Source organism: Perognathus longimembris, chromosome 18 (assembly GCF_023159225.1).
Source record: "Perognathus longimembris pacificus isolate PPM17 chromosome 18, ASM2315922v1, whole genome shotgun sequence".
Classification (NCBI taxonomy): Eukaryota; Metazoa; Chordata; class Mammalia; order Rodentia; family Heteromyidae; genus Perognathus; species Perognathus longimembris.
The window spans coordinates 886,370-912,091 of record NC_063178.1 but is presented as its reverse complement, the minus strand read 5'-3'; the positions used below and the strand labels follow the sequence as shown (position 1 = coordinate 912,091).

The 25,722-nt window shown below is 59.4% G+C and overlaps 1 protein-coding gene across 3 annotated transcripts in view; it reads right to left on the bottom strand.

The window, feature by feature from the left end:
• Trim67 (tripartite motif containing 67) overlaps positions 1–25,393 on the bottom strand; it is a 38,283-nt gene extending 12,890 nt beyond the window's left edge. For all 3 annotated transcript variants that reach the window (XM_048367491.1, XM_048367489.1, XM_048367492.1), the window contains exons 1-2: positions 24,521–25,393; positions 3,943–4,038 (exon numbers count right to left, since the gene is read on the bottom strand). In XM_048367491.1, the coding sequence (XP_048223448.1) occupies positions 3,943–4,038; positions 24,521–25,393 (969 nt within the window). The remainder of the gene's footprint in view (positions 1–3,942; positions 4,039–24,520) is intronic.
• Between the last annotated feature and the right edge of the window lie 329 nt (positions 25,394–25,722).

Below are 25,722 nucleotides of genomic sequence, written 5' to 3'. Positions count from 1 at the left end.
CCCCCCCCGTGCACACCTGGTGATCAGCACACTGCCCTCCCCCCATGCACACCTGGTGATCAGCACACTGCCCTCCCCCCCCCGTGCACACCTGGTGATCAGCACGCTGCCCTCCCCCTCTGCACACCTGGTGATCAGCACACTGCCCTCCCCCATGCACACCTGGTGATCAGCACACTGCCCTCCCCCTCTGCACACCTGGTGATCAGCTCACTGCCCTCCCCCTCTGCACACTTGATCAGCACACTGCCCTCCCCCCTCTGCACACCTGGTGATCAGCACACTGCCCTCCCCCTCTGCACACCTGGTGATCAGCTCACTGTCCTCCCCCTCTGCACACCTGGTGATCAGCTCACTGCCCTCCCCCATGCACACCTGGTGATCAGCACACTGCCCTCCCCCATGCACACCTGGTGATCAGCACGCTGCCCTCCCCCATGCACACCTGGTGATCAGCACGCTGCCCTCCCCCATGCACACCTGGTGATCAGCACACTGCCCTCCCCCTCTGCACACCTGGTGATCAGCACGCTGCCCTCCCCCTCTGCACACCTGGTGATCAGCACACTGCCCTCCCCCATGCACACCTGGTGATCAGCACACTGCCCTCCCCCCCCCGTGCACACCTGGTGATCAGCACACTGCCCTCCCCCATGCACACCTGGTGATCAGCACACTGCCCTCCCCTCCCCTCTGCACACCTGGTGATCAGCACACTGCCCTCCCCTGTGCACACCTGGTGATCAGCACACTGCCCTCCCCCTCTGCACACCTGGTGACCAGCACACTGCCCTCCCCCATGCACACCTGGTGATCAGCACGCTGCCCTCCCCCTCTGCATACCTGGTGATCAGCACGCTGCCCTCCCCCTCTGCACACCTGGTGATCAGCACACTGCCCTCCCCCATGCACACCTGGTGATCAGCACACTGCCCTCCCCCCCCCGTGCACACCTGGTGATCAGCACACTGCCCTCCCCCATGCACACCTGGTGATCAGCACACTGCCCTCCCCTCCCCTCTGCACACCTGGTGATCAGCACACTGCCCTCCCCTGTGCACACCTGGTGATCAGCACACTGCCCTCCCCCTCTGCACACCTGGTGACCAGCACACTGCCCTCCCCCATGCACACCTGGTGATCAGCACGCTGCCCTCCCCCTCTGCATACCTGGTGATCAGCACGCTGCCCTCCCCCTCTGCACACCTGGTGATCAGCACACTGCCCTCCCCCATGCACACCTGGTGATCAGCACACTGCCCTCCCCCCCCCGTGCACACCTGGTGATCAGCACACTGCCCTCCCCCATGCACACCTGGTGATCAGCACACTGCCCTCCCCTGTGCACACCTGGTGATCAGCACGCTGCCCTCCCCCCTCTGCACACCTGGTGATCAGCACGCTGCCCTCCCCCTCTGCACACCTGGTGATCAGCACACTGCCCTCCCCCATGCACACCTGGTGATCAGCACACTGCCCTCCCCCCCCCGTGCACACCTGGTGATCAGCACACTGCCCTCCCCCATGCACACCTGGTGATCAGCACACTGCCCTCCCCCTCTGCACACCTGGTGATCAGCTCACTGCCCTCCCCCTCTGCACACTTGATCAGCACACTGCCCTCCCCCCTCTGCACACCTGGTGATCAGCACACTGCCCTCCCCTCCCCTCTGCACACCTGGTGATCAGCACGCTGCCCTCCCCCGTGCACACCTGGTGACCAGCACACTGCCCTCCCCCTCTGCACACCTGGTGACCAGCACACTGCCCTCCCCCATGCACACCTGGTGATCAGCACGCTGCCCTCCCCCTCTGCACACCTGGTGATCAGCACGCTGCCCTCCCCCGTGCACACCTGGTGATCAGCACACTGCCCTCCCCCTCTGCACACCTGGTGATCAGCTCACTGCCCTCCCCCGTGCACACCTGGTGATCAGCACACTGCCCTCCCCCTCTGCACACCTGGTGATCAGCACACTGCCCTCCCCCTCTGCACACCTGGTGATCAGCTCACTGTCCTCCCCCTCTGCACACCTGGTGATCAGCTCACTGCCCTCCCCCATGCACACCTGGTGATCAGCACACTGCCCTCCCCCATGCACACCTGGTGATCAGCACGCTGCCCTCCCCCATGCACACCTGGTGATCAGCACGCTGCCCTCCCCCCATGCACACCTGGTGATCAGCACACTGCCCTCCCCCTCTGCACACCTGGTGATCAGCACGCTGCCCTCCCCCTCTGCACACCTGGTGATCAGCACACTGCCCTCCCCCTCTGCACACCTGGTGATCAGCACGCTGCCCTCCCCCTCTGCACACCTGGTGATCAGCACACTGCCCTCCCCCATGCACACCTGGTGATCAGCACGCTGCCCTCCCCCTCTGCACACCTGGTGATCAGCACGCTGCCCTCCCCCATGCACACCTGGTGATCAGCTCACTGCCCTCCCCCATGCACACCTGGTGATCAGCACGCTGCCCTCCCCCATGCACACCTGGTGATCAGCACACTGCCCTCCCCCATGCACACCTGGTGATCAGCACGCTGCCCTCCCCCTCTGCACACCTGGTGATCAGCACGCTGCCCTCCCCCTCTGCACACCTGGTGATCAGCACACTGCCCTCCCCCCTCTGCACACCTGGTGATCAGCACGCTGCCCTCCCCCCTCTGCACACCTGGTGATCAGCACACTGCCCTCCCCCTCTGCACACCAGGTGATCAGCACACTGCCCTCCCCCTCTGCACACCTGGTGATCAGCACACTGCCCTCCCCCATGCACACCTGGTGATCAGCACACTGCCCTCCCCCATGCACACCTGGTGATCAGCACACTGCCCTCCCCCATGCACACCTGGTGATCAGCACACTGCCCTCCCCCATGCACACCTGGTGATCAGCACACTGCCCTCCCCCTCTGCATACCTGGTGATCAGCACACTGCCCTCCCCCATGCACACCTGGTGATCAGCACACTGCCCTCCCCCTCTGCATACCTGGTGATCAGCACGCTGCCCTCCCCCTCTGCACACCTGGTGATCAGCATGCTGCCCTCCCCCTCTGCACACCTGGTGATCAGCACACTGCCCTCCCCCATGCACACCTGGTGATCAGCACACTGCCCTCCCCCATGCACACCTGGTGATCAGCACACTGCCCTCCCCCATGCACACCTGGTGATCAGCACACTGCCCTCCCCCATGCACACCTGGTGATCAGCACACTGCCCTCCCCCTCTGCACACCTGGTGATCAGCACACTGCCCTCCCCTCCCCTCTGCATACCTGGTGATCAGCACACTGCCCTCCCCCTCTGCACACCTGGTGATCAGCACACTGCCCTCCCCCTCTGCATACCTGAGCAGCACACTGCCCTCCCCCTGTGCACACCTGGTGATCAGCACGCTGCCCTCCCCCTCTGCACACCTGGTGATCAGCACACTGCCCTCCCCCTCTGCACACCTGGTGATCAGCACACTGCCCTCCCCCTCTGCACACCTGGTGATCAGCACACTGCCCTCCCCCCATGCACACCTGGTGATCAGCACACTGCCCTCCCCCTCTGCACACCTGGTGATCAGCACACTGCCCTCCCCCTCTGCACACCTGGTGATCAGCACACTGCCCTCCCCCTCTGCACACCTGGTGATCAGCACACTGCCCTCCCCCATGCACACCTGGTGATCAGCACACTGCCCTCCCCCTCTGCACACCTGGTGATCAGCACACTGCCCTCCCCCTCTGCACACCTGGTGATCAGCACACTGCCCTCCCCCTCTGCACACCTGGTGATCAGCACACTGCCCTCCCCCTCTGCACACCTGGTGATCAGCACACTGCCCTCCCCCTCTGCACACCTGGTGATCAGCACACTGCCCTCCCCCGTGCTCACCTGGTGACCAGCACGCTGCCCCACCAAGTGCCCCAGCGCCAGGCGCGCTTACCTGGATCTGCTGCAGTATGTTCTTGAGCTGCACCAGGAACTCCTTCGCTTCCTTGGCCTTGTCAGAAACTCCGTTCAGGGCCTGAGACAGCTGGGCCTGCAGGAGACGTGGCACACTGAGGAGGCGGGCTCAGGAGAGGCGGGAAGGCTCGTGGTGGGCACGGTGGGCCTGGCCCCTCAGGCAGACCCATGCACTTGGCTCCCTAGCGTGCACCTACTTTCCAGCGGGGCTCAGTGTTCAGTGCCCTGTGGCCCCAGGATGTGCCCGGGTGAGGAGCACTCAGCTGATCTGGTGGTGCCCTCATCCTGCCCTGAACAGGAGGGCAAAGGCGCCCGGGCCAGCCAGGATCGTGGCCAGGCAGCATACAGAGGCCACGTGCTGAGCGGAGCAGGCAGGGCCCCTCGTCGTGTGACCTGTAAGCCTCGCATGGGCGGGGCCAGCTCCCTCTTGATGCCCAGAGGGGGTTGCCATTTGCCTCCTTTGTTTGGCTGGCTCTTTCACCTGCCCAGGTCCTTCCAAGCCTGGGTCACCGCCCCGCTCTCTCCCCGGCCTGTGCTCATTTGTGGTGAGGAGCGGCTCCATGCCGGTGAGCACCGACTGTCTGCGTTGACAGAGGTGAAACAGCCAGAATCCACCACGGCACCAGCCTTTTAAATCACTTTCTTGCCAGGCACCAGTGGCTCGTGCTGGCAAACCTAGCTGAGATCTGAGGAGCATGGTTCAAAGCCAGTCCGGGCAGCTGTGAGACTCTTATCTCCAACAAAACACCCCAAACCCAGAAGTGGATCTCTGGTTCAAGTGGTATAGTGGTAGCCTTGAACAAAAAGCTCAGGGACATCACCCAAGCCCTGAGTTCAAGCCCCAGGAACAGCGCACGCACACGCGCACGCGCACACACACACACACACAAAGAAGCTTCTTTCCTTGATCCTATTGCATTGCTCTAGGCTTCACTGGAAAATAGAGTAAAAGTGAACATTTACAAGAATCTTCAAAAAGATTTCAGCCCGATCTCCACTGAAATGCAAATGAAGCTAAAGATTCATCCCTCTTTCATCCTGAGCTGGACGTCCCCCTCCGTGCGGCTTCTAGATCCTTTCATCCCGCATTGTCCCCAGCTTGCTCCTGTAAGTCTCCGGGGCCGAAAGGACGGCTTTTCAAGTTCCCTCGCTCTTACAGAACACGTCATTTTCCTTGTCCTCCTGCTTTATGTTGAAGCGGGGAATGAGCTTCCGCGGGCTGCAGGCATGGCACCCTGACGGGCAGACGGGTGGGGTGAGAGCCCACGCCCATCTGCCCCCCCCCCGGGCCACCGGCCTCGGGCCTCCCCACTGCCCTCCTGCCCTCCCTCGTCCCCCGCAGAGGGAGCGAAGCAGAGGCGCGCGCCCCAGGGCAGCTGGGGGCGGCCGAGTCTCTGCCTGGTCCTCCTGTGGTCCCTTTGCTGTCTGGGGGCCGAGAAGCAGCCGCGCATCCCAGTGACCACGAAGATCCATTTCTTCCTCAGAACATCGCTGGCAGCCTTCAGCTTTCGCAGGGTACAGCGTCGCTGCGTCACGGGGCCCTGCCTCATCAGCGCTGCATCACTGCGTCACTGCGTCACGGGGCACCGCGTCACCTGCACTGCGTCACTGCGTCAGGGGCCCTGCCTCATCAGCGCTGCGTCACTGCGTCACTGCGTCACGGGGCACCGCGTCACCTGCACTGCGTCACTGCGTCAGGGGCCCTGCCTCATCAGCGCTGCGTCACTGCGTCACTGCGTCACGGGGCACCGCGTCACCTGCACTGCGTCACTGCGTCAGGGGCACTGCGTCACGGGGCACTGCCTCATCAGCGCTGCATCACTGCGTCACGGGGCACCGCGTCACCTGCACTGCATCACTGCGTCACGGGGCACCGCGTCACCTGCACTGCGTCACTGCGTCAGGGGCACTGCCTCATCAGCGCTGCGTCACTGCGTCACGGGGCACCGCGTCACCTGCACTGCATCACTGCGTCACGGGGCACCGCGTCACCTGCACTGCGTCACTGCGTCAGGGGCACTGCCTCATCAGCGCTGCGTCACTGCGTCACGGGGCACCGCGTCACCTGCACTGCATCACTGCGTCACGGGGTACCGCGTCACAGGGCACTGCCTCATCAGCGCTGCATCACTGCGTCACGGAGCACCGCGTCACCTGCACTGCGTCAGGGGCACTGTGTCACAGGGCACTGCCTCATCAGCGCTGTCACTGCATCGTGGGGCACTGCCTCATCAGCGCTGCGTCACTGCGTCACGGGGCACCGCGTCACCTGCACTGCATCACTGCGTCACGGGGCACCGCGTCACCTGCACTGCGTCACTGCGTCAGGGGCACTGCCTCATCAGCGCTGCGTCACTGCGTCACGGGGCACCGCGTCACCTGCACTGCATCACTGCGTCACGGGGTACCGCGTCACAGGGCACTGCCTCATCAGCGCTGCATCACTGCGTCACGGAGCACCGCGTCACCTGCACTGCGTCAGGGGCACTGTGTCACAGGGCACTGCCTCATCAGCGCTGTCACTGCATCGTGGGGCACTGCCTCATCAGCGCTGCGTCACTGCATCACGGGGCACCGCGTCACCTGCACTGCGTCACTGCGTCACGGGGCACCGCGTCACCTGCACTGCGTCACTGCGTCAGGGGCACTGCGTCACGGGGCACTGCCTCATCAGCGCTGCGTCACTGCGTCACGGGGCACCGCGTCACCTGCACTGCGTCACTGCGTCAGGGGCACCGCGTCACGGGGCACTGCCTCATCAGCGCTGCGTCACTGCGTCACGGGGCACCGCGTCACCTGCACTGCATCACTGCGTCACGGGGCACCGCGTCACCTGCACTGCGTCACTGCGTCAGGGGCACTGCCTCATCAGCGCTGCGTCACTGCGTCACGGGGCACCGCGTCACCTGCACTGCATCACTGCGTCACGGGGTACCGCGTCACAGGGCACTGCCTCATCAGCGCTGCATCACTGCGTCACGGAGCACCGCGTCACCTGCACTGCGTCAGGGGCACTGTGTCACAGGGCACTGCCTCATCAGCGCTGTCACTGCATCGTGGGGCACTGCCTCATCAGCGCTGCGTCACTGCATCACGGGGCACCGCGTCACCTGCACTGCGTCACTGCGTCAAGGGGCACTGCGTCAAGGGGTACCTCGTCACGGGGCCCTGCCTCATCAGCGCGATGTCACTGCGTCACGGGGCACTGCGTCACCTGCACTGCCTCACTGCATCACGGGGTACCTCGTCACGGGGCACTGCCTCATCAGCGCTGCGTCACTGCGTCACGGGGCACCGCGTCACCTGCACTGCGTCACTGCGTCACGGGGTACCTCGTCACGGGGCACTGCCTCATCAGCGCTGTCACTGCGTCACGGGGCACCGCGTCACCTGCACTGCGTCAGGGGCACCGCGTCACAGGGCACTGCCTCATCAGCGCTGCGTCACTGCGTCACGGAGCACCGCGTCACCTGCACTGCGTCAGGGGCACTGTGTCACAGGGCACTGCCTCATCAGCGCTGTCACTGCATCGTGGGGCACTGCCTCATCAGCGCTGCGTCACTGCATCACGGGGCACCGCGTCACCTGCACTGCGTCACTGCGTCAAGGGGCACTGCGTCAAGGGGTACCTCGTCACGGGGCCCTGCCTCATCAGCGCGATGTCACTGCGTCACGGGGCACTGCGTCACCTGCACTGCCTCACTGCATCACGGGGTACCTCGTCACGGGGCACTGCCTCATCAGCGCTGCGTCACTGCGTCACGGGGCACCATGTCACCTGCACTGTGTCACTGCGTCAAGGGGCACCGTGTCACGGGGCACTGCCTCATAAGCGCTGCCTCACTGCATCACAGGGCACTGCATCACGGGGCACCGCGCCACAGGCACTGCCTCATCAGCACTGCATCACTGAGTCACAGGGCACTGAGTCACGGGCAATGCTTCATCAGCGCTGCATCACTGCCTCATGGGGCACCACATCACCGCACTGCGTCACCTGAACTGTGTCACTGCATCACGGGGCACCATGTCACCTGCACTGCGTCACTGCGTCATGGGGCACCGCGTCAAGGGGCACTGCGTCACAGGGCATTGCCTCATCAGCACTGCATCACTGTGTCACGGGGCACTGCATCACAGGTCACTGCCTCATCAGCACTGCATCACTGCCTCATGGGGCACCGTGTCACCTGCACTGCGTCACCTGCACTGTGTCACTGCGTCACGGGGCACCGTGTCTCCTGCACTGCATCACTGCATCATGGGGCACCACGTCACCTGCACTGCATCACTGCATCATGGGCACTGCCTCATCAGCGCTGTCACTGCATCGCGGGGCACTGCCTCATCAGCGCTGCATCACTGCATCATGGGCCACCGTGTCGCCTGCACTGTGTCACAGGGCGCTGCCTCATCAGCGCTGCATCACCGCCTCACCAGCACCGCGTTTCCTGCACTGCATCACGGGGCACTGCCTCATCAGCGCTACGTCACTGCATCACCAGCACCGCGTTACCTGCACTGCGTCACGTGGCACTGCCTCATCAGCGCTGCGTCACTGCGTCACCAGCACCGTGTCACCATGTCACCGGAACCACTCTGAAGATGGGGCCCTTCATCCTGCTCTCCAGAAGTCCCTGTTTCTCCCTCGTGTTTTGCACACACGCGGGCATTGTTCACTGACCTCTCCACTTACTGAGAAGGGGTCTGGGCATCTTGCCAGGGTCTATCCAACTCAACAGGGCAGAACACCGAAGAGAGAGCGAAACTCCCTCCCAGCTAAGGAAAGAGCAAGGACCTGGTGGGAAGCACCAACGCTCCCAGGGGTGTTCAGGGCCCCTTGCTTCGGAGACATGGTGGAGGGAGACGGGCGAAGGGCCCACGGGAGGTGGAGGCCGTGGGGAGCCCGGACGCGCCCTCCGAAGGGCTGAACTGAGACACCGTCCAGACGATCACAGAGACGGAGAGAGATGACAGAGAGGGAAGGGTGCCTCCGGCAACTGTGGGGTGAGGCCAAACCCAAGCCCGTGTCCTTGGAATCACAGAGGAGGAGAGACAGAGCGAGAGAGGAGGAGGAATACCACAGCGGGGAAGACAGCAGAGGCATAATAAACAATTCTGCAAAACTATTAAAAGATCTCAAACCACAAGGCCAAGACGCTGAGAGGACTCCCAGCCAGAGGCCCTACGAACCTCTCCACGTGGGTAGTCTCCCCTTCATTCTAGTTCCTTCTGTATCGCCCTTGACTGTGAAGGCCTCCCATGAGCCTTCCCGCCGCTGCATCTGTCCCTCCGCCACCCTTTCCCAAAGGTGAGAAAAGACCAACGCCACAGCCAGGTCCTGCGGCTCGCACCGGGCAGCCTGGCTACTGGGGAGGCTGAGATCCGAGGACCACGGTTTGAAGCCAGCTTGGACAGGAAAGTCTATGGGACATCTCCAATTAACCACCAGAAAAGCTGGCAGAGTGGAGCTGTGGCTCAGAGGGTAGAGCGCTGGTTTGAGCACAAAAGCTCAAGGACAACACCCAGGCTGAGTGTTCATCCCAGCTCTGGCGGCCCAAGGTCTTTACCACCATCCCCACCCTGTTCTCACAGCCCCACGCCACCGCCCCGCCCGCTCTCAGCTCCTCCCCGCACCTCTCCTGGTCAGTTACGCGGGCCAGGACCAGCCCGATGGCAGTGAGCGGGCTCGGCCTCTGACTGTGGCAGCTCTCCCCTCTCCACCCTCAGAGGGACACCATGACATTTCTGATTACTCCTAGTTCATTGGCTTCCTGATTTTTGTACAGAGAGACTGGGCAAGGACAAGTATTTGCCTTCATTTCCTATTCTATCCCTGATCTCGTTTTTTTTTTTTTTGTTGTTGTTGTTGTTGTTGTTGTTGTTTTTAACTACACGCTATCTGGACAGATGGCGTGTGACCCGGGCCTGGCCTTTTCTTCTTCAGTGAGTGACCGAGGTGTCATTCCGCCCTCGTCCCCACGCCCAGGCTCCCGGCCCACCTTGCCCTGCCCTGGGGGACCCCACCTGGCTCCCTCTGCGGCGGTGGCGGGAGGGTGCACTGTCTGGGCTCAGGAGTCAGCACCTGCCTCCTCCGTGCTGAGCCTGCCACCGGCACCCCGGTCGGAGACTCCCCTGGGAGCGGGACTTTGGTACCTTGGTGACGTGCTGGGTCAGGCCAAGGAAGTGCTGTGGCCCACCCGTGTGGCTACAGCAAGAGAGCTGCACGGAGCAGGCACCGGGGCCTCCAGGACGGCCACCCTTCCCCGCGCATACCCCACAACACAGAAACCAGGCCAGGACGCTTCAGCAGGGTTGAGCTTCTCCCGGGAGAGCCGTATGAAAACGTGCTCGGCCCGCATCTAAAGGTTTCCAACGTTTTTAAAGGTGCTAACCAGCCAGGTGCTGATGGTTCACACCTGGAGCCCCGCTCGGGGCTGAGACCTGAGGGCGGTGGTTCCAAGACACCCAGGCAAGAAGGTCTGTGACACTCTTACAATCCATTACACACACACACACACACACACACTCAGAAGTGGACCTGTGTCAAGTAGCATGCTAGCCTCAAGCAAAAAAGCACAGGACAGCACCCAGGCCCTGAGTCCAAGCCCCAGGAAAGGCACAAAATTAAAAAGGTGATCATCAACAGCCCTCCACGTCACATGCATCTCCCCACTGAACCACCGGCCACACGGAAAGCTCCGACCCAGCAGGGGATTGTTGGAAGCAGGGTGACGGCCGAAGGCCCTGGCAGTACCACGGTGAAGGGGCCCCAGGTCTCAGGAGCCCAGTGGGTGTGGCTTTGTCAGCTTCATGGGCATTCAGGCAACAACAACAGTGAAAACATCTGCGGCTTCACCTAGGAGTGGACACCAAAGAGGGAGAGGCGCAATCAAGTGTCCCAGTTTATCTTTCAAAACAAGCCAGGCAGCCTGTGTGGCCACGCCAGAGCCAAAGAAGTGCTCAAGGGGGCTCCCTCCCCCTCCTCCCTCTTTCCTCCCCGCCAGCCAGAGCAAACACTCTGTGACCTCAGGGCCGCAACAGCAGAGCAGCTGTGCCCGGACCACAGAACTGGATCTCCCCACGCTGTCTCTCAGCACCCTGCTGGGCTCAGGAGCCACAGCCCCAGAACTCCCCCAACACAGAACGGAGACCCCAGATCCTACGCAGCCACGTTCCCACAGGGGGCACTACCCGCCCTTCCCGCGTGTCCTGTGACCTCGCGTTGTCGGGTGGGGTCTGTGGACCCCAGACTCGTAATGACCACCGCGTCCCTTGCCTGACCGTGGCGCTCTAGTGAGACGCTCGGCTCCCGGCTCCGCCGAGATGCTTAGCTTCTCTTCAGAGTGCAAATCCCCATCTCAACGCTCTTGCTTTCTACTCTTCATGCCGAACATCTGAATGCCGATACCCAAAATTAGCTTTGGCTCTGTAGCCTGTGAAACCGTAACAGCTTGTGAAATCTGAATGTGAGATTTACAACCCATACTCTTGCCTTGGTAATTGATCACCGCCTTTTCACAAGTGATTTCTTCATTTGTAAAACGATGCCAGCTCACTTACTTGAAAGATGAAACAAGAAAGGCGGCTACAGTCACGGCACAGCACGACGCAACCGGACGTCACGTGCACGAAAGCTAATTCTAAGCAGACACTCTCCTTCAGCAAAGCCACTCAAACTCACCAGCAGGTCGGCGGGGCCGGCAGAGCGTCGAGGCCCCGGGTTCCGGCACGTTTGCTGGCTTTGAAGAAGGGGGCCTTAGGAACAGTAAAGCGCGAAGAACGTGTCCCAGACTGTGCTGGAGGCCAGACACGGAGAGCAGCGCTTATCCTCGCCACCCCTCACGGAGCGCCTCACCGCCCGCGTCTGGGGTTGGATCCCGGCTGTCGAGGTGAGGCCCAGGCGTCTGCCCTCGGCTCACGAGAGGACTCCTCGCACACACACGCACAGCAACCAGAGGCAGCTCCAAATATTGCCACACGTCCGGAGGTTTGGGTTGAGGGTGCAAGCTGGTTCCGACTCTGGGGATTTGACCTCAGATCCTCCCCCAGCAGACCCAGCTTACAAATCTATCTTCCAAGGTAAACTTCTAAACTGTTCCACGAGTGTGTGTACTCCCATGCACGTACGGGGGCGGGTGGGGGTATAGGTGTTACTAACGGTTGGTTTAAAAATGTCAAACTACAACCACAGCAGGTGCTGCTTGCCGCAAGACGGGACCGCATGCTCCGCACACACACGCAGTGTGCGCGGAGCAGCCCTGTGCCGTCCCCTTCCGCGCGCGCACCGTCGGAGGACCAGGTAGCCCGGGCAAGTGGCTCTGTGCTCCTGTGGCTCACCCCTCCGTCCAAATACACACGGTTCCCTGTTGAGCAGCCTGGAGACCCCGGGGCTCTTCTAGGGGTGACTGCCCGAGGGCAGGCGCGCCCGGGCGCCTGAGCCCTCGGGAGGTAGCGCACCCGTGGCCCTGTGGCCCTCCGGTGGGAAAGTCCTACCTACCCGTGTCTTGTGTCTTGGGGCCTGGCGAAGGGGGTGACCAGATTTTCCCTGCGGGAAGCCGGCAGCGGCGCCATTACAGGATGGCGCCTGCTTCCTGGCAGCCCTAACAATAAACAATTTCCTAGACGGCAATGCTTAGTGGACTTTCGCGCCCAAACCCCGCGCACGCGCAAGCGAGCTCTAGTCCCAGCCAATCCCGAAGCGGTTGCTAGTAACAACCAGCCACAGACCAATCAGGGAGCGACCCTTGCTCCCCCAAGCGTATTTAAGCAGGCGTTTTTTTGGCCCGCGGCGCCCCTCGCTCCAACCCCCCTTCAACCGAGCAGCTCTTCAATAAAGTGCGATTGAGAAGGATCCTCGTGTGGTGGTCGTCTTTCTTGCTGGACGAGGTAGCCGCCCGCCGCAACTGGTGCCGAAACCCGGGAACCACGCGAGGGGACAAAGAGGATCCAGAACTCAACGCACGAAGAGGTAACTTCCCTCAGGTATGTGGACTGCCGTTCCTGTCTGGTGGCTTCTTATTATCCTTCCGCTGTGGGTGCTGGTGGCGGGGGTGTGTTTGCTTTGTTTGCGCTGTGACGAACCTGGAAAGGAGTGCCGCTGTATTGATCTAGAGTAAGTCAGACGCGAAAGTAAGTCCGCGGTAGATAACGCGGCTTTCGCCCGTGGGTAGGACGCTCGTAGATAAGAGTGCGCCATGGGAAATGCTCAGGGGAAAACAATCGATTCCGAAGATCTTTACATTCCCCTTCAGGCTTTACTAAAGCAGCGTGGCCTTAAGGTTGGTAAGGCGACTGTTAAGAAGATTCTCACAGATATAGATCAACAGGCGCCATGGTTCGCGGTCTCTGGCGACTTGACTCTCCCCTGCTGGGACAAATTAGGCAGGGATTTAGACAGCGCTCAGGAAAAGGGTGAGATCTCTGGAGCAACGATGCCCTTATGGCGCATGGTACGCTCATGCCTAGAAGACGGACGCTCCACAGACCTTATAAAGGAAGGTCAAAGGGCCCTTAGTAAGCACCAGGATAGTTTTTCGGAGTCCTCATCAGTAAAGGGGGAAGTGGTTAGGCCTAAGGAAAATAAAAATAAAAGGATGAAAGAAAGAAAAGGGGGACCCCATAAGGGTCTGGAGGAGGGACTGCAGCCCTCAGAAAAATCCTCGAATGCACAAGCGGCGGGGACGAGACAAGCAAAACAAAAGCAAGCCCAAAAGGGGCAAGGACAAGAACCAGTTGCCCCGTTGTATCCTTCTTTGGAGGAATTTAAGATTGACAACTCCTTCTCAGCTCTTAGCATAGAGGGCAGTGAATCAGAGAGCGAGGCTGAGAGTGGCCATACCTCGGGCAGCGAGCTGAGCCCAGAAGATGAAAAGGGCTTGGAGGAAGCCGCTGCTAGGTACAAGGAGGACAGATACGGACCCGGTTACCCCTTTGGGGTCAGGGCCCCCAGGCAAAAAACACCCTCTGCCCCCCCGCCTTATGCGGCGTGCGGGCGGAGTAACTTCATAAAGAGAAGCACGTGGTCTAGGTTGGCTGCGGCTTTTCCAGTCTTTGAGAACCTGGTAACAAAGGAAAGGATCTATGAGCCAGTCTCTTATAAACAACTAAGGGATCTAATGGAGGCAGTGCGCACATATGGGGTAACAGCCAATTATACCACCGCCTTATTGCGGCGACTCACGATTAATGCCTTGACGCCCACGGATTGGTTTGAGGTTGCGCGCACATGCCTTAGTCACGGGCAGTTCCTTGACTTTAGGTCCCTTGTTCAGGATAAGGCACAAACACAATTCAGAAAGAATCTCCAAGAAGGGAGAGCCGAATGGTCAGTGGACATGCTTCTAGGACAGGGAGAGTATTCAGTGGAACAGACCAACTACCCCTTTGAAGTCTATGCCCAGATAAATGAGATATTTTACAAGGCTTGGCGGGCCTTGCCAAACAAGGGAGAGGTGGCTGGTAACCTTACAAAGGTAATTCAGGCACCCAATGAACCATTTTCAGACTTTGTGGCACGCATGCTTGAGAAGGCGGAGCGTGTACTTGGAAGCTTGGAGGTAGCCATGCCCCTTGTGCAACAATTAATCTATGAGCAGAGTACCAAAGAATGTCAAAGAGCAATAACCCCTGTAAAGGGAAAGAGCCTTGAGGCATGGGTAAGAGCTTGCCGAGAGGTGGGAGGCCCATTGACAAATGCAGGCTTGGCGGCGGCCGTGCTTTCTGCCGCTCGCATGGCTAGGGACAATAAACAGAGGGGCTGCTTTAAGTGTGGCCAATTAGGACACTTTAAGCGGCAATGCCCGAAAATTAACGAGACCCCGGCTAATTCAACGGGAGGGCAGCGACAACCAGGTCTGTGCCCCCGATGTAAAAAGGGAAAGCATTGGGCCAATGAATGCAGGTCAGTGAAGGACATTAATGGACATCCAATCCCCCAAGCTGTACAGTTAGAGTCAAAAAACGGGAGAGGGGGCCCTCGTCCCCAGGGCCCGCAAATCTATGGGGCACTTCAAACGTCGGTACCAGCCCCCCACCTACAGCCACCCAGGCTCGAAGGGCAACTTCAGGCTCCGCAGGGCTGGACCTCTGTGCCGCCACCGGAACAGTATTAACTCCGGCAATGGGCATACAGGTCATAGATTCTGATATGACAGGACCCCTTGAAAAGGACACAGTGGGCTTAGTTCTTGGCCGTTCCTCTTCAACCATGAGGGGGCTAGTTGTCCTCCCAGGGGTCATCAACCCAGATAGTGAAGGAACTATAAAGATCCTTTGTCATGCCCCCCATGGAGTCATTTCCATAGCTCCAGGAGATCGGATTGCCCAGCTCCTGTTACTGCCTTCGAGGCATGACAGCTTTCCCACAAAGGGTATTGAGAGGAATAATGCAGACCTTGGATCCACTGGGGTGGAAATTGCATGTTTGTCTATGGAACTAGACAAAAGGCCAATATTAACACTAGAAATAGAGGGAAGGAATTTCTCTGGACTGGTGGATACAGGCGCAGATCGGAGCATAATCCGGAAGGATGAATGGCCAAGGCGGTGGCCTATACAAAAATCCTCACAGACACTACAGGGACTAGGGTACGCTAGTTCTCCGGAGCTCAGTGCGAGGGAACTAGTCTGGAGGACTGAGGAAGGCCAAAAGGGCAAAGTTGTACCGTTTGTCATTAAAGTCCCGATAAATTTATGGGGAAGGGATGTCCAACAACAGTTAGATTTGAGATTAACCAATGAGTATTCAGAAGCTAGCAAGAGGATGATGCAACATCAAGGGTTTGTCCCATCGCTAGGGTTGGGCAAACACTTACAGGGCAAGCCTGAACCCTTACAACCATCCAGTAAAAGGAACAGACAAGGCTTGGGTTTTTCCTAGGGGTCTCTGAAAATAAGGCTTCTACACCCGGCCAGGTGCCCATACCTTGGAAAACGGAAAAGGCGGTATGGGTCCCTCAGTGGCCCCTTTCTCAGGAAAAGTTAGAAGCCGCTCAAACACTGATAAAAGAACAATTACGGTTAGGACATATTGAACCCTCTGTCTCACCCTGGAACACTCCAATTTTTGTAATCAAAAAGGCTTCCGGAAAATGGAGGCTGCTACATGACCTGCGTGCCGTAAATGCCCAAATGCAGGTCATGGGAGCCATCCAGAGAGGACTCCCCTTGCTCTCAGCGCTGCCCCGCAATTGGCCAGTCATTACCTTAGACATCAAGGACTGCTTTTTCTCGATACCTTTATGTGAAGAGGACAGGGAACGATTCGCCTTCACTCTGCCGTCGGCAAACCACGAGCGACCCGATGCGCGCTTCCAATGGAAGGTCTTGCCACAGGGCATGGCTAACAGCCCCACCATGTGTCAGTTATTTGTTGATTCGGCCTTGATTCCAGTGAGGGAAAGATTCCCAGGAGTAAAAGTTATTCACTACATGGATGACATTTTGTTGACCGCCCCCTGTCTGGAGACGCTCTATACAGTGTATAAGGAAATCACATTCTTGTTAACAGCCAAGGGCCTGACTATTGCCCCTGAAAAGGTTCAGCAATCAAATATGATAGAGTTTTTGGGGTCAGTCATAAGCCCGGAAACCATTAGGCCACAAAAAATCTCTTTTCGGACCTCACATTTGAAAACTCTTAATGATTTTCAGCAACTAATGGGGGACATTAACTGGATAAGGGGATTCCTGAACATCCCTAGGTCAGAATTATTGCCTTTATTCTCTATACTTGAGGGAAACCCAGAAGTTACTTCCCCTCGGGCCTTGACACCCTCTGCGTTACGGTCCTTGCACAAGGTCGAGGAAGCAATGGCCGGAGCGCAGCTGCGGCGGTATGATCCCGCGGCTCCAATTATCTTATGCATTCTAAAAACAAAAAACTACCCTACAGGAGTGATATGGCAGGATGGCCCTCTATGGTGGCTTCATGGCAGTTCTGTTGGCGCTAGGACGATTCAATATTTCCCAGAGCTGGTAGCTTCCCAGGCACTTTTAGGACTCAAATACTGTCTGATGCATTTTGCTAAAGTCCCAGACAAGCTAATTATACCCTATACCCGTGAACAGGTAGAAACCTTAGCGGCTACAGTGGATGTGTGGGCCGTGCTTGTTTGCTCCTACTCCAAGGTAATTGATAACCATTACCCCAAGCATCCTTTGCTTGCTATCATAGAAAAGAATTTGGTCTATTTCCCAGTGTTAACACAAAAGGACCCTTTACCAGGAGCGCTAACTGTATTCACGGATGGCTCTAAATCAGGGCAAGGAGCATATGTGGTACAGGGCAAAACACCAGTAATTCTAACCTTCCGCCCGGATGTTCCACAAGTGGTGGAGTGCTTGACAGTTCTGGAAGTGTTTAAAACCTTCCCAGAGCCCTTTAATTTATATTCAGACTCGCAGTATGTGGTCAATGCTGTAGCCTCTCTCGAAGTCGCAGCATCTATAAAACAGAGTAGTATGGTCTCTAATGTCCTCTTACAGATTCAAGATGCCATTTTGCAGCGTAGTGATCCCTTCTTCATTGGTCACGTGCGTGCACATTCTCTGCTACCAGGACCAATGGCGCAGGCCAATGACCTGGTTGACTGTGCAACACGACTTATGGCCTGCCTTGCAGAAGACCCTGTTACACAGGCCCAGAAATTTCATAATCTGTATCATGTCCCGGCAAACACTTTGAGACAAAAATTTCATATCTCCAGAAAAAGGGCCAGGGAGATAGTCAGAGCCTGTCAGTCTTGTGTCACCTTTCTCCCTCTCCCACATGTCGGGGTGAATCCCAGGGGCCTAAAAGCTAATGCCCTTTGGCAAATGGATGTTACCCATTTACCAGAATTTGGAAAAATCAAATATGTCCATGTGTCGGTAGACACCTTCTCAGGCATAATCCATGCCACTGCGTTAGCAGGGGAAAAGGTTACTCATGTAAAAACCCATTGCCTCGAGGCTTGGGCAGCATGGGGTAAACCACAGAGAATAAAAACAGACAATGGGCCGGCTTATGCCTCAAACGGATTTCGCGCCTTTTGCGCACAAATGCAAGTGGCCCATACCACAGGACTGCCTTACAACCCCCAAGGACAGGGGATTGTAGAGAGAGCCAATAGGAGCCTAAAAGAATTAATACAAAAACAAAAAGGGGGAATAGCCGAGACGGCAACCCCCAGAGAGAGACTCTCTCTTGCGCTCTTTACCTTAAACTTTTTAAATTTGAATGATGCCGGTGAGTCAGCATCCGATAGGCATATGTTACAAAAGGCCCAGGACAAAACAGATGTGGTCATGTGGAAGGAGGTCCTGGATAACAAATGGTATGGACCGGATCCGGTTATAACGAGATCCAGGGGAGCTGTTTGTGTTTTTCCTCAGGGCCAAGAGGTCCCACACTGGATTCCAGCTCGATTGACGAGACCAGTAAAGGCGCTTGACCAGAAGGCGTATGATGATGAGAGAGATCCTGGAGATGATGATTGCGGGAGCGACCCGTCAAATCAATCCCTCACCAACCTGTCGCAAGAGGCAGTGGGTGTCCCTGCTGCTGGCGGTGATGATCATGCCTGTTTCTGTCACTACAAAGGAAACGGTGCTTTGGGCTGTAGCTAGAGCTTGGCCTGTCCCTTTGCCAATACATGCCAGTTCCCCCTTTCTTCCCACTTTATTCTCCTCGACGTGTGCCATGGAAGTGCCCTGTTTATCCCCTAAAGAATTTACCACAGTGAGGTTCAGTCATACCAGCATAAAGCTTAAGGGGACCTTTTGCTTTTCGTTTGCGGGAAATAATTCCTGCATTAAATTGAAGAGAAAAACATTGACCTATGTAGAAAGTAGTAACCCTTTTCTCAACACAAACCCCTTACAGTTAATTACGGCACTAAATAAATTAAAAGGGAGCACTGATCAATCTATGACCCCAAGTAACCAGACTTTGATTCTAGTAGAGGCCTTGGTACCATTGACTCCTCGAAACTTAAATTTGAGTGGTGCTACCCAGTTTAGAGGATCCCCCTATTGCCGTGCCTCTCCTGCCTTCCCTCCGTCCTTTATTCAGTGCCAAGATAAAACTTGGGAGGAAAAGCAAATAATCCCAGGCTTCTCCCTTTCCCCAGCATTGAGTAGACAGATAATAGAGCCAGAATTTGAAAATAACACAGTGACCGATAGGTGGCCTTGGTTCCAATGGCTTATAGCAAATGAGGCCGGGGTATCGTCAGATATCTCCGCAATCACAAAATTACGGAGTGTCCGCATCTCCAGGCGGCGGGCTTCTGGAATGAATCTATACCAACTAGGAAAACCCATAAAATTTGCCAATGCCAGCCTACATGAGTTTGTAGGGAGTAATGCCACTGTAAGAGCCGCCCCTGTTTGCTTGCAGCCCCCTCATATGTTCCTGCTGACTTCTAATGTCTCCAGTGATGAGATCAACTGTGCAATGGGGGAATGCTGGATCTCTAACTGTTGGAATGGCTCACAGTCCACTGCTGTAATTGTGAAAGTACCCACCTTCGTACCTATCCCAGTAAAATTAGACCCAGATAACTTCCCACTGATAACGTTACTTAGAGAGAAAAGAGACTTTGGAATAACCGCAGCCATAGTAACGGCTGTTGCCATCAGTGCAGGAGCGGCTGTTGCCGCCGGGGTGGCCATGGCCAATCAGGTCCAAACCGCTGAGACGGTCAATCAGGTGGTAGCCCAGACAGCACAGATTTTGGAAACAGAAGCAAAAATAAATTCCCACCTGGCATCTGGGATCCTTGCAGTTAACCAAAGAGTGGATTTAATGCAGGTTCAGCTTGATGAGTTAACTGAGCTAGTTCAAATTGGCTGTATTTCATCCTACAAACATATCTGCATTACCCCCCTGCGCTTCAATGCCTCCCGGAATGAATCAAAACTGTTAAGCCAATATTTGTCAGGAGAGTGGGGAAGGGAGGCTGAGGACCTGGTGCGGGAACAGCTCCTGAGAATAGCAGTGCTAAATGGAACGCAGGTTCATCCCATTACCCTGGGCAGTTTACGAGTTGGATAACTACCGCTCTCTCCTACTTTAAAGAATGGGTGGGAGTGGGGATATTTTTGCTGCTCTGTGTTGGGGGCAGCGTGGTTTGTCTCTGGTTGGTCTGCCGCCTACGAGCTCAAACGCGCAGGGATAAGGTCTTGATCACACAAGCATTAGCCGCTTTGGAATGTGGCGGTTCCCCCCAAATATGGCTCGCGGCCCTGAAAAGGGAATGAGCTCCCTGGTTGCACGGCCCTTGCACCCCTGGGGTTACAAGACCCCATTGCACCCGGGATGGGCGTGCCTCCAAGAGAAGCAGGGTGCCGGGCAATAGCACCGCACTTGGGAGTTCTATGACAATAAGCCCCAAGAAGAGCAAGTCTGATTGCACGTGGGTAGATACCCTAGACCCCACCTCTGGAAAAAAGGTATCGGACGGGTCTGGCGTTCGATGAATGGATAACACTCATGGGATAGCCAGTACAATGCTCCAAAACTAGCACACAGAGATCAGACCTCTACTCTTACCTGCACGAAAACAAAAAGGGGGAACTGCGGGAAGCCGGCAGCGGCGCCATTACAGGATGGCGCCTGCTTCCTGGCAGCCCTAACAATAAACAATTTCCTAGACGGCAATGCTTAGTGGACTTTCGCGCCCAAACCCCGCGCACGCGCAAGCGAGCTCTAGTCCCAGCCAATCCCGAAGCGGTTGCTAGTAACAACCAGCCACAGACCAATCAGGGAGCGACCCTTGCTCCCCCAAGCGTATTTAAGCAGGCGTTTTTTGGCCCGCGGCGCCCCTCGCTCCAACCCCCCTTCAACCGAGCAGCTCTTCAATAAAGTGCGATTGAGAAGGATCCTCGTGTGGTGGTCGTCTTTCTTGCTGGACGAGGTAGCCGCCCGCCGCATTTCCCGGCTTCTCCTCACCCCACGTGCCCGGGGGGCACGCCTGCTTGGGCAGGCACGCCTGGTGCTCCTCTAGCAGCGTGCTCTGCCCGCCCACCCCTCCTCTGCCCCGGTGTCAGAGCCCCAGGTGAGCAGGAGAAGGATTCTGGGAAATCCTCACTCCCTTCCTCCAGGACCCTCCCCCCCACACACACACGGTCACGCCTATCTGCTTATCCCGTGAGGCCTCATGTCCTGACAGGGGCTGTGAGGACCCAGTGGGGTAGAGACTCCTGCAAGGCAGCTGACAGGAAGTAGGGCATGCCTTGGAGGAGGGCTGAGAGCCGCTGCCCGCCTGCAAGCAGGTTCCAGGCCATTTCCCTCCGCCAGGGGGTGACAGGTGGACTTTAGGAAGTGACTTTTTCTTTTCCGCAGAGGGTGGGAAATGAGCGCCACCATTATGTGCTGCCTGACTTAGTGAGGAGGGGCCACTGAGGCTGCGGAGTGAGAGCCCTGCCTCCTGCTGGGTGCTGAACAAACTGGTCCCAGGGCTGAGGGATCGAGCAGGTCATTCTCCCATGTCCTGGCCATCCCCAGCTCCTAGCTCAGAACCCCTGACTTCAGTACGTACCCCAACCACTAACTTCCGGAATGACTCAAGGATGACTGAGTGCTGAAATGAGTTAACAAGAGAGCCAGTGCTGCAAAGAAGGAGTGCTGGGGTGAGTGAGTGAGTCAGTGAGTGGGTGCTGGGGTGGGTGAGTGAGTCAGTGAGTGGGTGCTGGGGTGAGTGAGTCAGTGAGTGGGTGCTGGGGTGAGTGAGTGAGTCAGTGAGTGGGTGCTGGGGTGAGTGAGTGAGTCAGTGAGTGGGTGCTGGGGTGAGTGAGTGAGTCAGTGAGTGGGTGCTGGGGTGAGTGAGTCAGTGAGTGGGTGCTGGGGTGGGTGAGTGAGTCAGTGAGTGGGTGCTGGGTGAGTGAGTCAGTGAGTGGGTGCTGGGGTGGGTGAGTGAGTCAGTGAGTGGGTGCTGGGTGAGTGAGTCAGTGAGTGGGTGCTGGTGTGGGTGAGTGAGTCAGTGAGTGGGTGCTGGGTGAGTGAGTCAGTGAGTGGGTGCTGGGGTGAGTGAGTCAGTGAGTGGGTGCTGGGGTGAGTGAGTCAGTGAGTGGGTGCTGGGGTGAGGGAGTGAGTGAGTGGGTGCTGGGGTGGGTGAGTGAGTCAGTGAGTGGGTGCTGGGGCGAGTGAGTCAGTGAGTGGGTGCTGGGGTGGGTGAGTGAGTCAGTGAGTGGGTGCTGGGGTGGGTGAGTGAGTCAGTGAGTGGGTGCTGGGGTGAGTGGGTGAGTCAGTGAGTGGGTGCTGGGGTGGGTGAGTGAGTCAGTGAGTGGGTGCTGGGGTGAGTGAGTGAGTCAGTGAGTGGGTGCTGGGGTGGGTGAGGGAGTCAGTGAGTGGGTGCTGGGGTGAGTGAGTGAGTCAGTGAGTGGGTGCTGGGGTGAGTGAGTGAGTCAGTGAGTGGGTGTTGGGTGGGTGAGTCAGTGAGTGGGTGCTGGGGTGAGTGAGTGAGTCAGTGAGTGGGTGCTGGGGTGGGTGAGGGAGTCAGTGAGTGGGTGCTGGGGTGAGTGAGTGAGTCAGTGAGTGGGTGCTGGGGTGAGTGAGTGAGTCAGTGAGTGGGTGTTGGGTGGGTGAGTCAGTGAGTGGGTGCTGGGGTGAGTGAGTCAGTGAGTGGGTGCTGGGGTGAGTGAGTCAGTGAGTGGGTGCTGGGGTGGGTGAGTGAGTCAGTGAGTGGGTGCTGGGGTGGGTGGGTGAGTGAGTCAGTGAGTGGGTGCTGGAGTGAGTGAGTGAGTCAGTGAGTGGGTGTTGGGTGGGTGAGTCAGTGAGTGGGTGCTGGGGTGAGTGAGTGAGTGAGTGAGTGGGTGCTGGGGTGAGTGAGTGAGTCAGTGAGTGGGTGCTGGGGTGAGTGAGTCAGTGAGTGGGTGCTGGGGTGGGTGAGTGAGTCAGTGAGTGGGTGCTGGGGTGAGTGAGTGAGTCAGTGAGTGGGTGCTGGGGTGGGTGGGTGAGTCAGTGAGTGGGTGCTGGGGTGGGTGAGTCAGTGAGTGGGTGCTGGGTGGGTGAGTGAGTCAGTGAGTGGGTGCTGGGGTGAGTGAGTGAGTCAGTGAGTGGGTGCTGGGGTGAGTGAGTCAGTGAGTGGGTGATGGGGTGGGCGAGTGAGTCAGTGAGTGGGTGCTGGGGTGAGTGAGTGAGTCAGTGAGTGGGTGCTGGGGTGGGTGAGTGAGTCAGTGAGTGGGTGCTGGGGTGGGTGAGTGAGTCAGTGAGTGGGTGCTGGGGTGGGTGAGTGAGTCAGTGAGTGGGTGCTGGGGTGGGTGAGTGAGTCAGTGAGTGGGTGCTGGGGTGGGTGAGTGAGTCAGTGAGTGGGTGCTGGGGTGGGTGGGTGAGTCAGTGAGTGGGTGCTGGGGTGAGTGGGTGAGTCAGTGAGTGGGTGCTGGGGTGGGTGAGTGAGTCAGTGAGTGGGTGCTGGGGTGGGTGAGTGAGTCAGTGAGTGCGTGCTGGGGTGAGTGAGTCAGTGAGTGGGTGTTGGGTGGGTGAGTGAGTCAGTGAGTGGGTGCTGGGGTGAGTGAGTGAGTCAGTGAGTGGGTGCTGGGTGAGTGAGTCAGTGAGTGGGTGCTGGGGTGGGTGAGTGAGTCAGTGAGTGGGTGCTGGGTGAGTGAGTCAGTGAGTGGGTGCTGGGGTGAGTGAGTGAGTCAGTGAGTGGGTGCTGGGGTGAGTGAGTCAGTGAGTGGGTGCTGGGGTGGGTGAGTGAGTCAGTGAGTGGGTGCTGGGGTGAGTGAGTGAGTCAGTGAGTGGGTGCTGGGTGAATGAGTGAGTCAGTGAGTGGGTGCTGGGGTGAGTGAGTCAGTGAGTGGGTGCTGGGGTGAGTGAGTGAGTCAGTGAGTGGGTGCTGGGGTGGGTGAGTCAGTGAGTGGGTGCTGGGGTGAGTGAGTGAGTCAGTGAGTGGGTGCTGGGGTGAGTGAGTCAGTGAGTGGGTGCTGGGGTGAGTGGGTGAGTCAGTGAGTAGGTGCTGGGTGAGTGAGTGAGTCAGTGAGTGGGTGCTGGGGTGGGTGAGTGAGTCAGTGAGTGGGTGCTGGGGTGAGTGAGTGAGTCAGTGAGTGGGTGCTGGGGTGAGTGAGTGAGTCAGTGAGTGGGTGCTGGGGTGAGTGAGTCAGTGAGTGGGTGCTGGGGTGAGTGAGTCAGTGAGTGGGTGCTGGGGTGAGTGAGTCAGTGAGTGGGTGCTGGGTGGGTGAGTCAGTGAGTGGGTGCTGGGGTGAGTGAGTCAGTGAGTGGGTGCTGGGGTGGGTGGGTGAGTGAGTCAGTGAGTGGGTGCTGGGGTGGGTGAGTGAGTCAGTGAGTGGGTGCTGGGGTGGGTGAGTGAGTCAGTGAGTGGGTGCTGGGGTGGGTGGGTGAGTCAGTGAGTGGGTGCTGGGGTGGGTGAGTCAGTGAGTGGGTGCTGGGTGGGTGAGTGAGTCAGTGAGTGGGTGCTGGGATGGTCAGTGTGCAGGCTGGATGAGGCCATGGGCGGGCGAGGTGGCCCCGTGGGCGGTCCCCGCTGGCTCTCCGAGGCCAGGCCCCGCCCCGCGCCCCGCCCCCTCCCCGCGCCCCGCCCCTCCGGGCCCCGCCCCCCGCCCCGCCCCGCGCGCACCTTGTGCTGCTTCCACGTGGCCCCCAGCGGCCTCAGCTCGTGCTGGCCGTGCCGGCCCTCCTCCAGGCACAGGCCGCACACGGGGCCGCGGCAGCTGGCGCAGTAGGTGCTGTAGCTCTCGGCCTCGTGCTCGGGGCAGGCGGGCGGCTTGCGGGCGGCGGCGGCGGCGGCGGGGGCGGCGGGCGGCGGCGCGGCGGGCGGCGGCGGCGGCGGCGGGAGCAGGCGGTGCTTGGCGAAGGGCCCGCGCGCCGGGTGGCAGCGCAGCTGGCAGGCCGCGCAGTAGAGCACGTCGCACTGCTCGCAGAGCGCGGCGGCGGGCGCGGGCGGGGCGCGGTCGCACAGCTGGCAGGCGGCGGGCGCGGGCTCGGGCGCCGCGCGGCCCTGCAGGTGGCGCTGCACGATGGCCTCCAGCAGCCGGTTGCGCGGGAAGCCGCGCAGGCCGCGCGGGTCCAGGGAGGCGCTGCGGTGGCACTGCGGGCAGGTGATGGAGCTGGAGCCGGCGTGGCCGCGGGCCGCCGCGGAGCCGGGCGGCGCGGGCCCGGCGGGCAGCACGCGGACGCCGTTGGGGGACTTGAGGCTGGGCGTGTAGGAGCCGTAGCCGCTGTCGGCCTCGCTGTGCAGGCTCAGCTTGTCCGCGTGGTCCGCGCCCGCGCCCGCGCCGCCGCCCGCCGCGGGGTCGGGCTCGGGAGGGGGCGCGGCGGCGGCGGCGGCGCCCCGCGGGGGCAGCGGCGGCGCGGGCAGGGGCTGCTCGCCGTCCGGGGTCTGCACGGCGATGGTGCGGGCGCACGGCAGGCAGACGTTGTGCGAGCAGGGCAGGATGATGGGCTCGCGGAAGAGGGAGCCGCACACCAGGCACTTCAGCTCCTCCTCCATCGCCTCGCCGCGCCCCGCGGGGAGGCCGGCGGCCCCGGGGCCGCGCTCCGGGGGCCCGGCGGGGTCGGCGCCCGCGGGGCGGCGCGCGGAGGCCTCCCCCGGGCCCGCCTCCGGCGCGGGCGGCGGGCCCGCCCCGCGCTCGGCCCGCGGCCTCCGCCCGCCCGCGCCCGGGGGCCGAGGCCAGGGGACCTCGACTCCCGCCCGGGAGGCCCGGGCTTCGGCGGCCGCCGCGTCCGGGGGCCGGGGGCCCGGGGCGGCCGAGGGCCCGCGCGGCGCCCCGGGTGCGGGCTCCACCGCGGCGGCGGCGGCCGCGCCCCCGGGCGCCTCCT